The 15,517-nt window shown below is 46.1% G+C and overlaps 1 protein-coding gene across 1 annotated transcript; it reads left to right on the top strand.

The window, feature by feature from the left end:
- The first annotated feature begins 167 nt into the window (after positions 1-167).
- mllt3 (MLLT3 super elongation complex subunit) lies at positions 168-13,765 on the top strand. Its single transcript, XM_049753340.2, has 13 exons — positions 168-614; positions 1,308-1,488; positions 5,905-5,987; positions 6,061-6,204; positions 6,435-6,473; positions 7,240-7,362; positions 8,279-8,833; positions 10,685-10,754; positions 11,642-11,783; positions 11,876-11,972; positions 12,175-12,243; positions 12,311-12,382; positions 12,681-13,765. Exons 1-13 carry the CDS (start codon positions 603-605, stop codon positions 12,810-12,812), a joined length of 1,719 nt encoding a protein of 572 aa, XP_049609297.1. The 5' UTR covers positions 168-602; the 3' UTR covers positions 12,813-13,765.
- The last annotated feature ends 1,752 nt before the right edge of the window (positions 13,766-15,517 follow it).

Here is a 15,517-nt window from a genome sequence, read left to right as displayed (position 1 = left end):
TTGATTGTACATAATTATTTCATTTACGTAGAAAAAACAAGAACGCGGCGTGTTACCAGTTTTCCCAATGGGCTTGAAGGCAGCGTGATGCGCCTTGCCTTCTGTTCTCCCATTGGTTATTCCCCTCGTGCTCCCTCAAACATTGGGCCGCGCATGCGCCTTGTCGCTCTGTCAACAAGGTGGCGGGATTGAGTAATAAAACCACGGGTAGACGAATGCACTATTGCATTCAAAACAAAAACGTAGACAGTTTTATTTTTTCTATATATCGTATGGCAACCAACGATTTATTATACGCAGGAAAATATAACCTTTGCGTTTTTAAGATTTTTTCCTCTCACTATCAAATAAATCATGCTCAATGCATGCAAAGTAAGGGTAAGGGTCCGCCTATGACTTTATTTTGAAAATCTGTACCGGACCTTTTGTCTTGATACCTGCTGTCTTGACTGCCGGCGAGTCTTGGAAAGTCTTGAATGTGACTTGGAGCCGAACACGCAGAGAGTGGCGACAATGTCCGCCGCCACACGCCACTTGGACTTACCTGCACTTGCTTTCCCATCTCCGTCTCCATGAAAACGCAGTAACGCGGGGCCTCAGGAATGGCCAACTCGGTGAGTAGCCATTTCAGAGGGCTCGATGCTGGTTCGCCCATCTCAATGAAGGCAGTGGCCGGGAATGTCACACCCGAGGAGTCGGTGCTTTGCACTCCATCAAAAGGATTTGACCTGCACGCTAGCTTTAGCCTGGACGTACCGCTATCCTTCTTTTTTCTTTTTTAAAGGGGCTTTAAAGTATACTAAAACATTTTGCCCTGAAATCTAAATGCATTTAATGATCAAGTTGTATTCCGTGATAGTCGCAATTCATATACAAAATGCTGCAACTGTATTGGATAGTCCTCGTTCCTCCCCTTTATTATATTTCAATGTTATTTCTCAGTGTAGAGTTTTTCACTGTACAGACTTGTCAGTGATTTGAATGTACTCTTGTGCTCAAGTCAAATATACGTCTGGTGTGCCGGCCACTTTATTAGGGACACCTGCTCAATCCGAACACCGTACCTGTTGTTTAAAAATGGAGGAAATGTTGCCGTGATATGTTACTAGCGTGGAAATTCACTCTTTGGAATGTTTACAACTTGTTAGTAACCCATCACTGATGTGGCTTTCAGTGAAGGTGAGTGTTTCTAAAGTCAGTGGAGATTTAAACAAACAAGGCACTCGAGCAAATGTTTAAACCCTTGCGACGAAGAAGTCGTGATTTACACAGGGATGATAAATCAACCTCCCAATCTCAAATGCCAGGGTGCCGTTCAGGTGAAACTCGAACTCGGCCACCGCGCCCAATTCCGAAGGAAACCCACGGTGGAAGGCTTCACCCACGACTGGATGGTGTTCGTCCGAGGACCGGAACACAGCAACATTCAGCACTTTGTGGAGAAAGTTGTCTTTCATTTGCACGAGAGTTTCCCCAAGCCAAAAAGAGGTGAGCTCTGCTCCTTTTCATACTTTGTGTTGCAGATGTTTGCCGCTCACTGTAAATCTCTGAACTTGAACCCCCTACTGTGATAAGACGAATAAGTTGTGCACTCGATGCTGGGCCGTGTTGGTAAACTGTGAAGAAAAGCTTCCCAACGCATCCCATGCCTTCTCAAGTAAAGTCGGGATCGTGTCAAACAATCCAGCCAGCGCCAGACTATCGATGTAACCTTTATTGACTTTGACGGTAACGTAATTTCTTTCCGTCAGCGTCCCAACGCACTGTCCAAAAACCTTGTTGAATGGCATTTTCACAAATAAAATACCAAATTTCTTCTATTTATTGACAATCATCCCCAGATATTAATAACGATAATTACGCACTGGGTTGATCTTTCACACTCATCCAAGAAGAATTCATTTCTGCCAGCGGTGTGAGGCTTCAAGCGTAGCGCTAATCCCATTCTGAAGAGATTTAGAGGTGCAGTGGAATCTCCCGGCCCGCCTGGCACACTTGCCGGCCCCATTCAAAGTCTTTTGTTGAGATCCGAGACGGCGTTTACGAGCCGGCGAGCACCGCGCCGGAGTCTAAACAGACGCTTCCTCCATGCCGGCTTTCACTTTTTATGCGTTGAGAATGACCCAAAAAAAAAAAATGCCGCTGCTTCATTATGAGCTCAAACCGTTCTCTGGTGTTTCCATGGGAACAGCCATTGGCAATGCCTCCTCCACACATGGAGCCAAGGAAGACCCAGTGCGTTTTTTTTTTTTGTATTGTCCCCCCTACCCCCTTCCCTCGGCGCCACAGCTTGGACCTAATGCCCTCAGCTCAAAAGAGGAAGACGGAGGGACAACCCGTACGTTGAAAGCTAGCAGGCCAGTTTTGAAAATGACTCCATGGCCGGCGCAAACGGCGAACTATCGCCATTCCTGGAAGAAAGGCCTTCTGTTGGCCAACTTGGACACACTACACTATACACACACACGCACGCACGCACGCACGCAGACAGCGAGATGGCGTCATGATTGGTCCAACATGTTCGCCCCCTGGCTGTCTTCGGGCCTCTGCCGAGCGCTGGCACCGAATGTTTCGCTAGCCTCCGTCGCTGCGCTGGCGGCATTAGTTGCGGCGAGCGCAAGTACACAAGATGCTCGTCGGCCAGATCCAAATGAGTTGCAGCTTCACCAATCTGCTCTTTTTTTGTGCGTGTGTGTGTGTGGGTGTGTGTGTGCGTTTTATATTTGGAAGCGTTCCTCTTGATCTGTCTTCCAAATGTAGAAAAAAACTGTACAAATACTCGGCTAGCTTCAAGAGCTACAACCAACGATGATTTGAATCATCTTTTGACGTGCCGATTATTTTGACGAGTAAAACACGAATCAGATCAAAAGTTTGGAATTTCCATCGCTTAATTCAAAACGAAACATTATTTCAAATTGACGAGGCAGCAAATGATTGCATTTCTGGTTTGGAGTGTTAAAAAAAAAAAAAAGCAAAAAGCAGAATTTAGAAATGTCACAATTTGATTGAACAGCAAATTCTTGGTGGCATCATCTTTTATTTATACTTAACCTTTCTCCATGTCCATCTTTTTGACGTGCTAAGTGTGAACAAAAAAACAAGCTGTAACAAGTCTTGATTGAGACCGGAAGTTGTCGAAAGTGCAGACATCATTCAAATGTGGGCAACGTGGTCAGTCAAATAGAAGCTACCAAAATCTACTTGAGCAGCGAAAATGTGTCTTCTCGCACCACTGCTGTCTACACACACGAAAAAAAAGAAAGAAACTCTCAGGCAAGAAGTCCAATACAAAGAGAACCCAAGCAATGAAAGTTACGGACCGAGAGCATGAAAGGCCCGTGGGGGTGGGGGGGGGGGGAATTGGGGGCAGCCGCCACCACCAGCACCCAAGAGCAGGAACTGAGCCGTAAATCCTGTCCCTCCCCACGTCCGCCTCGAACGACACGAGCGGGCTTTGTGTCGTCCTTTTTGCCATCAAACGATTGGGTCCCCCAAAAGATGATTCGACTTGCCCTAATATCGTTCAGGGACCGTTTCAAGTCGTCTTGGAAGTTAGCCCATTCCTCACGTTCAAAGTCAAACATTGGAAATCGACTGTAGCTGCTCAAAGGTCACCCGATTGTTTAGAGTCGGGTCGTCTTGCAATTCCGCCGATAGTCGCCGCCGCCACTTTTCAAACGCTCGACTCGACCGCCACCCGCCGCGCGTCTTCCGAGCAACTCAACCGACAAGGCAAACTCGGATGTGCCCCGGCTGTTTAATCTCGCCCGATTAATCTCGACCTTCGTTGGCGTTGTCCGGTCCCGCCGTTAGCTGATTAGCGCGAGGTCATACGGGTCAGCCGGGGCTGTTAAGCTAACAGAGCGTCAGGTTGTTTTTAAAACACTGGGCTCGTTCGAGCGTGCCGTCTCGCTAATCACCACCCGCCGTCGTCGGGGCACCTCCAGTCATGGAACTTGATGGAGAAAAATTAAGAAAATTGTCCGGAAGTCCATCAAACGGACGACATCTGGAATTCGCCAGCCATGTCCCCAATAGAGCACCTTTGGGATGATTTATCGGACGTCCACCCTCGAAATGATCGGCGCTGTCGGGATTAGCTTGCATTTGAGTGGGCAAACGGAGGGGTCCTTCTTTTCGTCCCCCCCCCCCCCTTGAGCCCAACGTCCGAGCTGGCCTCATTAGCAGGCAGTCTGTGGAGAAAGGCCAAATACAAAGTGACTAGCATTGTTCTGTGATTGGCATCAAGACTTGATAGTGAAGAAATGCTACGAGCGCTAATTTTCTCTTCCGGGTCACTGGTCGCTTTGTGACTGCTCAACTCGACTGCCCCTGACATTTTTATTGGCTTTATCGCAACAACAACGACGGCGGATATACTCCTTCCTTGACATATTTACATTGTGTGATTTTTTTTTTCTTGCGAACCTTGGACTTGGGATGAGCAGCAACAACGTCGGACTGACTGCAGGACTGTCTCAGAAGATTAGAATATTGTGATAAAGTTCTTTATTTTCTGTAACACAATTGAGAAACCAAAAATGTCAAGGACTTTTCAGACGAAAGCAAGTTTTGTATTTCGTTTGGAAGTCAAGGCGCCAGAGTGTGAAGAAAAGGCTGGAGAGGAGCAAAATCCAAGTTGGCATTACTGTTGGCATTACTGTCCTCGATTGGCCTGCCAATTCCCCTGACCTGAACCCCATAGAAAATGTGTGGGGTATTGTGAAGAAGAAGCTGAAAGACACCAGGCCCAACAATCCAAATGAGCTAAAGGCCGCGATCGAAGCATCCTGGGCATCCATAACACCTCAGCAATGCCACAGGCTGATTGCCTCCATGCCACGCCGCATCGATGGCTGGACTAATTGTTCCACATTTCTTTGTTCTAGAAGTGTTCTGTAAATGTTTCCTGTAGTTAGGAATTGACTTAATGATAGCCAACAGTCCAGCGTAAGAGTACATAGTCACAAATCACCAAAAAAAGCACACTCATATTTTCATCTCTTTATGACATTAGCATAGCTTAGCATTAGCAACAAAACGTCGTCTCACAGGTCACAAGAAGGCACGCTCAACTCCTGTGCTACTGATTGCACATTCATAGTTTAATTTATTTATCCAAATACTGTTTATATGATTATGACTCGCTACCGCTTTAGCGTAGGTTAGGGATTAGCGACTGCGACGCATTCGGACTCCAAAGTCGTATTTTATTGTAGTAACGGAATGTCCAAGACAGAAGGCCCCCGTTGTATATTTTTCATGGTCAGAGCAGTGTTGAATCTAAAGTCATCCAGAGTGTGGCCACCGCTTCCTCAACACATTGAATGGGGTTCTTTTAGCAGTATGACATTGAACGTGACCCCCCCCCCCCCCACACACACACACACACACACACACACACACAATTAAGTCCAACCCATAATATTTGCTCAGCGATGTTGGGCTGCGGCGGGGAGGTTGACCTCGGTTTGTCCAGCCATCAATTATTTTGGGGTGGGCGGGGCTTCAAAATGAGGAGCGCGTCGATTGATGGCAACAAGAGTGGGCCTCCCTCCGTACGCTGCGTTCAGGTCCACTGGGAAGGCAAGCTGACAAACATGCTCCTCTGAGCCAAGTGCACCTGAGCTCAAGTGTTGTTTGTCTTAAAAGTCCATGGGGGGAACTAGGTGTGTGTGTGTGTGTGTGTGTGTGTGTGTGTTGGGGGGGGGGCTTCACATCACACCATTACTGGCGAGGTGCTATTTTGAAGCTTTTCCAGCTGGTTCTGTCTGGCACAATTTGGGAAATAGGCTTTCCGGTAATTCGCCCCGGTGAGGAAATGGCTTTGTGGACTGTGTGTGTGTGTGTGTTTGTGTGTGTGTGTGCGCGTTTCAACGACTTTTTGCCTTTTTTTTGTAGTTTGCAAAGATCCACCATACAAAGTGGAGGAGTCGGGATACGCCGGCTTCATCTTGCCCATTGAAGTTTATTTCAGGAATAAGGTACGCGACACACCACTCGAGCGCTCGATTTTTCCTCCTCAAATGAACTCCCGATCTGCACGCTCGACCGCAGGAAGAGCCGAAGAAAGTCCGCTTCGACTACGACCTCTTCCTCCACCTGGAGGGCCACCCGCCCGTCAATCACCTTCGCTGCGAGAAGCTCACCTTCAACAATCCCACGGAAGAATTTCGACGAAAGCTCCTGCGAGCCGGAGGGGTAGGTGTGCGTGCCGCCCTGGTTGTCGCTTCCGTGTAGCGGCGGCCATTTTGCGTGCCGGCCCCACAGAAGACCCGTGTCGTCTGCGGCTTTTTACGACCTGAGCTAAGTGCTTTGTGTTTACTTTGGCCGCAGGCCTTCAAAGGGAAACCCGCATTCCCGCTGCCGATTTGAAACGAGTCTATCATGAGGATGATGTTAACATGTTCTCTTGTCTTCTCTGTGAACAGCAACGGGACCCGCACAAACGCACCTCGGAGGATTCAAAAGTAAGATTGTATATGAATAGTTGTCGGTCTTCCGCTTTTAATCGTTGTCGGTGCTTCCTCAAGAGTATTTACGCTCATCGAAAAAAAAAATGATAGTGAGATGTAGTACCATTTTTTTTTTTAACGTTATTATCTTCGTCTTATATCGTGATGTGCTAACTTGTAAAATAAAGAAATAAATAGAAAAAAAAATGTATTAGACGATTTATGATTAAATTTTATATTACATTTCATATAAAAAAATTCCGATTAAAGCCTAATAGTTTTTTCTAACCCATTTAGTTTGACTTCAATCCAAAGTAGAAATCGTTCAAAAAAAAAAACGAAGGAAATCTCTAAATTGGTTTCCTCAAGCGTTCGGGATTCATTCTCAATGTCTTTATTGCAATATTGCTGAATACTGCAGGAAGTTCAGGCGTTAAAGAATAGTCACTTATTTTTGTACTTGTATCACACAATGCGTCACTTTTTTGTTTTCATATTTAAAGAAAAAACAACTAATAAAAAAACTGAAATATTTTTCCAAAACGTTTGCTGCAGTAACGAGTTAGCACGCTGGGTTAGCACAAGGCGTTTAAAAAAAGTCATTTATTTTTGTACTTGCATTACACAATACTTCACCTTATTGTTTTTTTTATTTAAAAAAAAAAACAACAACAACTAACAAAAAAACCAAACTAAAATGAAGCAATTTGTCAAAACGCAATAATGAGTTAGCACGCTGAGTTAGCACGAGACGAGCTAACTGCTGCTCATCTTCCTGTAGGTGATGGTGATGCAGGAGGGCTCCACATCCTTGTTGGGGCCGCACACGAAGCTTCCCAGCAGCTCCTTGGTCTCCACGTTCTCCGACCCAAGGAAGAGCAAAAGCTCCCACGGGCCCCCCAAGGTCAGTCGCGCGTCCGCGTACGCCACAGCTAGCTTACAGCCATTTTATGTTTGGCCGCGGGAGGGCAACGGCTTTACTGCTGTGACGGAGATTGCCGGCAGCTTTGTCTCGGCTGAAGGTCGCCAGCCGGGTCACTGGCCGATAGACAAAAAAAAAAAACAACAACAAATGCAGGCTTTGTAAGTGTCGGGGAGTTGGAACGCACCCCGTCGTCGAGACTCTTTTAATGGCTTTATTGCGCGGCTGAAATATTGACAAGAGGGCCTGAGGTGAGGCCCCGTCGTTAGGATCAATCCATTTCCTCGAAGTGGTCGTCCGCTCCGCTTGAAGGCGTGCACGCGTGTGTCGCGGTTCATTCTGGTACTTTTCCATCCCCTCATTTATTCACCACAAGTAAGTTTCCATCCAAGTAACAAAGGAAGATTGTTCTTTACAGATAATATGAAGAATATGGCTTCCTCTTGGGAAAACATCTTCTAAATTCCTCTGCCAATATAAAATTGGATGTTCAATCAATTGTTTGTCTGTTTGTACACATCAGCACATTATAATATAAGAAATATTTTATTAAAAAATTGTATCATCTTTTTTTTTTGTTTTTTTTTTTCAATTAATCAGCCAATTGGTAATATGCTAATATCCAATACGGCCTTAAAAAAATAATTTAATATGAAAAAAAATGAACCTCATGGCTCGACTGTAGCGTATAAATCGGCAACTTGCCTTTGGTAACGTCGGGCGAAAAGATTTATTGTAGCGCCGACACACTTGTTGACACAATGTTTAATTCCACTAAAAATCATCCTGACTAATGAACTTCATTCTTGGTCGTCATGGTAACTCAAGGCACATTGGCCCATATGGTCACTCGCTAGAAACGGGCTAATGCAAGTCTGCTAATTCTTGCATCCAACAGAAGGGCTCCAAAGGAAGCGGCCCGGCCCTTCTCACCACCAGCACCGGTACCGGTACCGGCACCAACTGCAGCAGCTTCTCCAAACTCCACAAGCCCTCCAAGGACCACAAAGACAAACCAGCAAAAGACTCCAAAGAGACCAAAAGTGCCTTCAGGGACTCATGCTGGGAGTCCAGCAGAGCCCCGAACGAACCTTCCAGAAAACCCAAAGAGAACCAGCCGCTTCGAAATGGCAACCCCAAAATGGGATTCAAGGAGCCCAAGTCTTCGTCTCATCGGAGCGAGGCGTCCAACCACGGGGCTGGCAAGCGAGCGGCCGCCCCGGACGGGGACAATTGGCGCAGCAAAAAACGCAAAAGGGGATTTGCCCATTTGTCTGGCTCCGACGGGCAACGTCGTGAAAAGAAAGTACTGAAGGACCGGCCGCAGATGCAAAGCGCCAAATCGCATCCAGAGGGCGACGAAGCCACGCAGCAGCGCAAGGTCTCGGCGCTTCCGCCATTCCGGGAAGTGGTGGACTCCAACGACTCCGACGTGGACTCCAACAAATCGGACGTAAGTAGGACGGACGACTGTTGGAAAAGCCCAAATTTATTTTGGGCTCGTCATTCATCCGTAAGACCGTAGGAAAGTTCAAATGTTCATTGGACAATTGTAGTTTATCACCAAATATTTTGTCTTAAAAGACAAACACGCCATATAGTGAAACAACTAAGCTAAAAATGAATCCAATTAAAGTCCCAACAAATGAACAAGTCTCAAGTCAAGGCCCAAAGTATTGCAAGGGCGCATAAATATGGCTTTTTGTGTGCGTTGGAGCAATTTCACTGAAGAGCAACAAAAGACATTGTTGTCTTCTCCTCCGGTCGGGGTTGGGGCAGGATTTGTTGCCCTTGCAGCGCTATAAAGTCAAACGGGGAGGAAATCTGCTTTTATGGCGGCGCTCTGCTGGCTCCAGGGGGTCTGCGCCGTAAAGGGTAGGCACCAATAAAACAAGAAGGGGAGGGGGCGAGGAAAGCCAAACAGGAAACGCAACTATGATACCGATCTTTGCTTTTTTTTTTTTTTTTTTTGGCAAGAGAAGATTCCGACGCTTGCCTGCTTTGCACAAATTGGGATAAAAAGATTTATGGTTTTACGACACCTGAGCACAATGGCGATTAGCACCAGAACAGCAGCGCTTGGCTCGCATTCCTCCACTTCCACATCAAGCTCTTTGTTTTGCGGCCTCTAAAAAGGCCATGTGGACAGGGGTGACAAATGCCAGGTGTTTGATTCTTTTCAGACCGGTGGCCGCCAAAAGCGCCGGCTGCTTTGTCATGTGACCAGCCGTTTGATCTTTTGGCTTCCCGCTGCTCACTGGGCCAGAGACGGTCGGTGCGCACCAAGGGGGAACGTGGATTAGGGAATTATTCGGGAACACTCGAGAGGAGGCCTGAGACATTCATCCACTTGGAGTCGACGTCCCAATGCAGTAGAATGCAAAGGCTGCAATTTGGGGGTTTAAAAAAAAAACAACGGCTTCCTATGAGACCAAAACATTGAGTAGTAGTGGTCAGCACTTTTTTTTTTTTAATCAAATTTCAAATCTGGGATACAAGTAAACTTCAAGAATTCCACGCGCTCCTTCCAAATTAGCTCTTGTGTTTTTCCTCTGTTGGGGTTTCGTAATAATATATGTAATCATGTTTATGACTGAGGTTCGGTTCGGCAACAGGTGGAATTTCGTTCGGAAGGATCGTAGTTATAATTCACAACACATGGTAAAATCTATATTGCGCGACCTCGTATAGTTCCAACGTAAAAATGAAAATATCTAAAAACAAAACAAAAAAAGGTGTCAAAATATTAGGGACACTTAAAAATGAATCAAAAATTCCTGTTGCCCACTGTAATCATTTAAATAAGATCATAAATTCATCAAATTAGATGATAAAATCATTAAATAAAATTGTAAATAATTTTTTAACCATTCAATTGCAACATTGAGAAAAATACATTGCAATTGGATTATTGGATTCGAAACAGCTTTTTAGCGCCCCTAAAGTGCCCTCAACCTGTGACTAAAAAGTCAACGTCTTTGAGGCACCACAAAGGCCTGGAAGCGGCACGGCAGATTTGTGGCGTTGCATCCGCGCCACCCTGGCTTGGCTTGGCTTGGCTTGGCTTGGCTTGGCTTGGCTTGGCTTGGCTTGGCCTGGCCTGGCCTGGCCTGGCCCCATCAAGCAGGAGAGCAGCTGGTCGTCCTTTTGTGCTCGGCGCTCTCTTGAGCAATCGCCAGGCCGTTTTGCCGTATTTTCATGGCCACTTTTCCCTCCTCTTGACTTTTAACTTTCTGCAGTGAAATGAAATGCGAGTCGCTGTTTTAAACTTTGCTCTGTTTTTGCTTTTCCGCTTCTCTGTTAGTCGGAACAGCCCAGTCCAGCCAGTTCCAGCTCCAGTTCGTGCTTTGCGCCCACACAGCACAAACGCCAAGGTAAGGAATATAGTTTTATTTTTTCCCATGAATATTTGCAGCCGCCACCGACGATGAGGTTTGCATCCATGTTGGAAAGCGACGCCGAGTGTGAAGCGAATTGTTTTGCTTTGGATTGGAAAAGGCTGGCTATTCCTGGCGCCACCCACACAGGTAGCAAACGGGCTCCCACGGCAGGCAAGGAGTAGCGCCAGTCGGATTCGCTTGGAGCAGGAAATCGCATTCATGGATGACTCGAATAGGGTTCCATTAATCGACTGAAATGAACTGTTCAAAATATGAGACAAAATTAATGGCAGTGAAACAATCCTTGCCAAAAATATACTAAAATAATCCAAATAAATATAATGTAATTTTGTATAAAAATATAATGTAGTTTAGTATAATATAATCCATCCATCCATCCATCCATCCATCCATCCATCCATCCATCCATCCATCTTCCGCTTATCCGGGGTCGGGTCGCGGGGGCAGCGGCTTCAGAAGGGACTCCCAGACCTCCCTCTCCCCAGCCACTTCATCCAGCTCATCCCGGGGGATGATATAAATAAATATGATATATAGATGATATAAATACAATTCATAGTAATGTAATAATATTGACGATTATGGTTGCAAGTGTTACACCCCAAAAATATATAGTTTTGTAATCAATCTTCCAATGAATCGTTTATCGGAGTTTTGTCGGACAAATATTGGAATTGACCTAAAAAAAAAAGAAGATCCCTACCAGTCGGGCCAAAGAATAAATTGTCCTCAGGTGTGAATGAGTCCAACTGCTTAAAAGTCACGCGTGAATCACCACTGGGCCGCACGACTTTTTGTGTCCGTCTCTGATTTTAAAATCTTCCCCTTGTGCGTGCGCCATTTTGTGTTCCTTCCTCCAGTACTCGGCCCGCTGCAGTCAGTGACGCAGGACCCGCATTCAGACGACCACGGCGATAATTCCGAGGAGGACGACGACCTGGACTTGGATTCGGACGCCGAGCGGCCGGCGCACGTGCACATCTCACACCACCACCAGCGCCGGTTAACTCACTAAAGTCCCTTTTGAGCTCAAGCCTCCAAACAGATGAAAATGTCTTGACGACGTCAAACAAAACACACAAAATAACCCGCAGGGTCAGTTTGGGTGACGGCAGCGAGAGCGACGGTTCCACCCCCTCGCCGCCTTCACGGAACGATGTCCCGGCCTTATTAAAAACGACAAGTAACCAGGTACGATTTTTTAGCACGGTTCAAAAAGCTCTCAAGTGCCAATAGGAATACTCGCAGGCATAGATTCTTTGTCCTCTGTGACAGTCCACTGCCTTATTCGCTGTGCAAGTCTTTTACTGCCCCCTGGTGGCTGACTTTGTGCTAGCGGGTGGGCCGTTCAAAAAAATGTGGTGACTTTGCTCACTTGTTCTCCCCTCATCAGATGCTGGAAGTGAAGAGTCCCAGCGAGCAAAGCAAGAAGAACAAGAACCAAAATCTCGATTGTGACAAGGTACCAATCTTTTGGCCCTACTTGTCGTCGTCGTCGTCATTGTCCGATCCGGCAACGGCTTTTGCAGGCTTACCTGGACGAGCTGGTGGAACTGCACAAAAGGCTGATGACCCTGAGGGAGGGTCACATCCTCCAACAGGTAAAAAACACACGTATTTCCCATTTCAAAGTCTTTCCTTTTTAAATGAATTTTGTGTAGAATAACTACTTTTGAAATGAGAGACTGATGAAAACCGTTCAAATATTTGAAAAAGATGAATGCTAATCAAAATTGCTAGCAATAGCTCCTCTTTTAAAAGTAAATACAATTTCTTATTTTAGTATGGAAACATGAAGTCAATGCACAATTTGTCTTTGCGGTCCACATGCCGTACTTGGACCCCAGGCCTTGAGTTTGACCCGGACGTTCTCAGTGTCCCTGGCCTCTGCTTTTCCAGATCGTCAACCTCATCGAAGAGACGGGCCACTTCCACATCACAAACACCACTTTTGACTTTGACCTGTGCTCCTTGGACAGAAGTACCGTAAGGAAGCTGCAGAGTTACCTAGAAACGTCCGGACTCTTCTGAGCCGCCGGCAAGCTGCATTGCTCTCCGTACAATTGGATTTTTTTTTCTTTGGGATTGAAATGGGACGCAATGCAAGAAAAATTGAAAACAGAAGCTCTCATCACCCGCAAAGCCTTGAAAGCGTTGCTTCGCTCCCTGAAAAAAGTTTTGCTCTTAATGAATGTTTGCGTGCTGATGGTTGCCACGCGTTTGGAAACGCCTGGTCAACATTGCCTTACAACGCTCTCATGTCTTATTTATTGAATTTCAATTTGCGTGCGTGTGTGCGTGAGCGTGCGCGTGAGTGAGTGAGTGAGTGAGTGAGTGAGTGAGTGAGTGAGTGAGTGAGTGAGTGAGTGAGTGAGTGAGTGAGTGAGTGAGTGAGTGAGTGAGTGAGTGAGTGAGTGAGTGAGTGAGTGAGTGAGTGAGTGAGTGAGTCGCAAATGGCTCAGCAAAGAATAGGACTTTTGGTCAAGCACTTGGCAGCAGCAGGCGTTTCGCAATTGTTTGCAATCCGGCGACAAAACACGCCACACGTTTTCCACCAGGCGGCCCAACGTCAAGAAAAATAGGCTAGCGAGGGACGACCAACTGTCTTTTCCACAACTGAATATTTCACCCCAAAGCACAATTCCCACCGACTTCCTGTGCGTCAAGACCAAATCCACAAATGATGGAAAAGCACGTCAACAAGCAATCAAGTAAGTGGCAGCCCACCTGTTGGGGGTCCAAAGTCCCGCTTCTATATTATGAGGCAGAATCGTTGTTGGCAGAAATGTGTGATGACAATGTTATTTATTTCTCTTTGACCGGCGGCTGTGGCCTCAAAGCTCAGCAGCACAGAAGGACAAATGAGCTTTTTTTGTTCTTTTCCCTTTTGTCATGGGATGGCGCAAACACTTCTGGGGCCTTCTTCTGGTGTCTTGTGTATTTTGAGGACAGACAATAAATGTTCTGGATTGGTGCACACGTGACACGGGCAATTATTGTTTTTAGCTCCAAACTGTCTCCACGGCGATCCAATCAGCAAGTCGGCCTTCTGACAGCGTGGGGGGGGGGGGGGGGCCGGGGTTGTCTTTGAAATGGTGAACCTGCCAAGTTAGCACCGAGGCTGACAAAACACTCCAGCTGAGAAAACTTTGCGAAGAAACATAAACGTGAAGTTGTTTTCTTTCGTGCATTTGTGGCCCAGTAGAAGCACTAGAAATGGGCCGGCCTTTTCACTTGCTCACTCTTAGATCTCAACACCCGAGTTGAAATGTCAGGTGTTTGCGTAATGTAAAACTTCCACAATTAGCGAACCAATCAAAGTCAAGCGCACGTGAAATGTTGTAAGTCTGCACGCAGCTGCCACTGTTGCATTTCACAGCCCATCTAGTCATCAACAAGTGGAGGAAAAGTGGCATTACCAAGAGTTGGACGTCTCCAAAATTGGTTTGGAAGACTGCCGAGAGGCCAACGGCAACACTGAAGGAGCCGCAGGAATTTCTGGCAAGTATCGCCTGTGATGTACGCGAGAGCAATCTGCCCTCTATATAAGTCTGGGCAAATTCTTGAAATCTACCAAAAATCACTTTTGGTCTTATGAGAACAATAAAGGCCAAGAATGAACAAAATCGCCAAACAGAAACTCTGCATTATACATACAGCTATATCTTTTTTTTAATACTGCCTCCTGGTGGTCGAAGCAAGCAAGCAGAAGGCCCCTTCAATAAGTTAATCATTCATCTTCCGCCTATTCAATTGTGTAACGACTGCAGCGTCTATGAAATGCAATATTATAGAGTGCCATTTTTCTTACTTTTTTCAGTCTTTTCATACTAAGCAGTGTTTCAGGAGCGTAGTTTGAGAAAGAATTTGAATTGTTTACATTCGTGTTCACCATGGCGAACCAAGACCACCAAAGCGCCCCGTCCACCATTGTCCCTCATACTTACAAAGAGCTACAGAAAAAAAAAAAAAAGCAAAGAGGCCATCATCATATGCTTTTGGAACCCTGTCTGCTCCCACTGTGGAATTCTGGGTGGAACACAAATTAGCCTAGCCAGAGTCAAATCAAGTAGTTATGTCATTGACAAAAACAAAAATAGATTTCATGAGGCTCACATGAAGAAAAAAAAAATAGAAAGCAGCGTTCCAATCTTGAACATGATCTTTGATTTCAGGCCGTTTAGCAGTCTGCTTTGTTCCTCTTGACAGTTCCAGGCGACCTGGCAAACCGTGACCCCTGCCAGCCCACCCTGATGGTGTGAGTACACGCACGCGCACGCACACACACACACACACACACACAAGCTGACAATGCCAAAGTGCGACAGGAAAGGAGATGAGATGAAGGGGAATGGCAAAGCCCGAGCAAGGACCCGAAAGTGGATCTTCACATCTCATCCCCTGGCAGAGATGAGAGGCCCGCTGAGTAAGGTCGCCTGCCATTGTATCCATTGTGTGTGTGATGGACGAAAAACTCGTTTTCAAATCAGACGAGTTAAAACTCGTCAAATATTTAAAAGAAAAGAAAAAATATGATTAAAATTGAAGATCATTTACAATTCTAGTCATGACACACGTAGGTCTGACACCTACATACATCGGCGTCCTTTTTACAGCCAGCGGCTCTCTCTCCCTAAGGCACAGGTGTCAAACTCAAGGCCTGGCCGGGGGCCAGATACGACCCACCACATCATTTTCTGTGAAAGCGAAAACAAATTGTGCTTCAAATTCGTGTG

The sequence above is a fragment of the Syngnathus scovelli genome, chromosome 1, assembly GCF_024217435.2.
Source record: "Syngnathus scovelli strain Florida chromosome 1, RoL_Ssco_1.2, whole genome shotgun sequence".
In the NCBI taxonomy this organism is placed as follows: Eukaryota; Metazoa; Chordata; class Actinopteri; order Syngnathiformes; family Syngnathidae; genus Syngnathus; species Syngnathus scovelli.
This window is presented reverse-complemented; position numbering and strand designations above follow the sequence as displayed.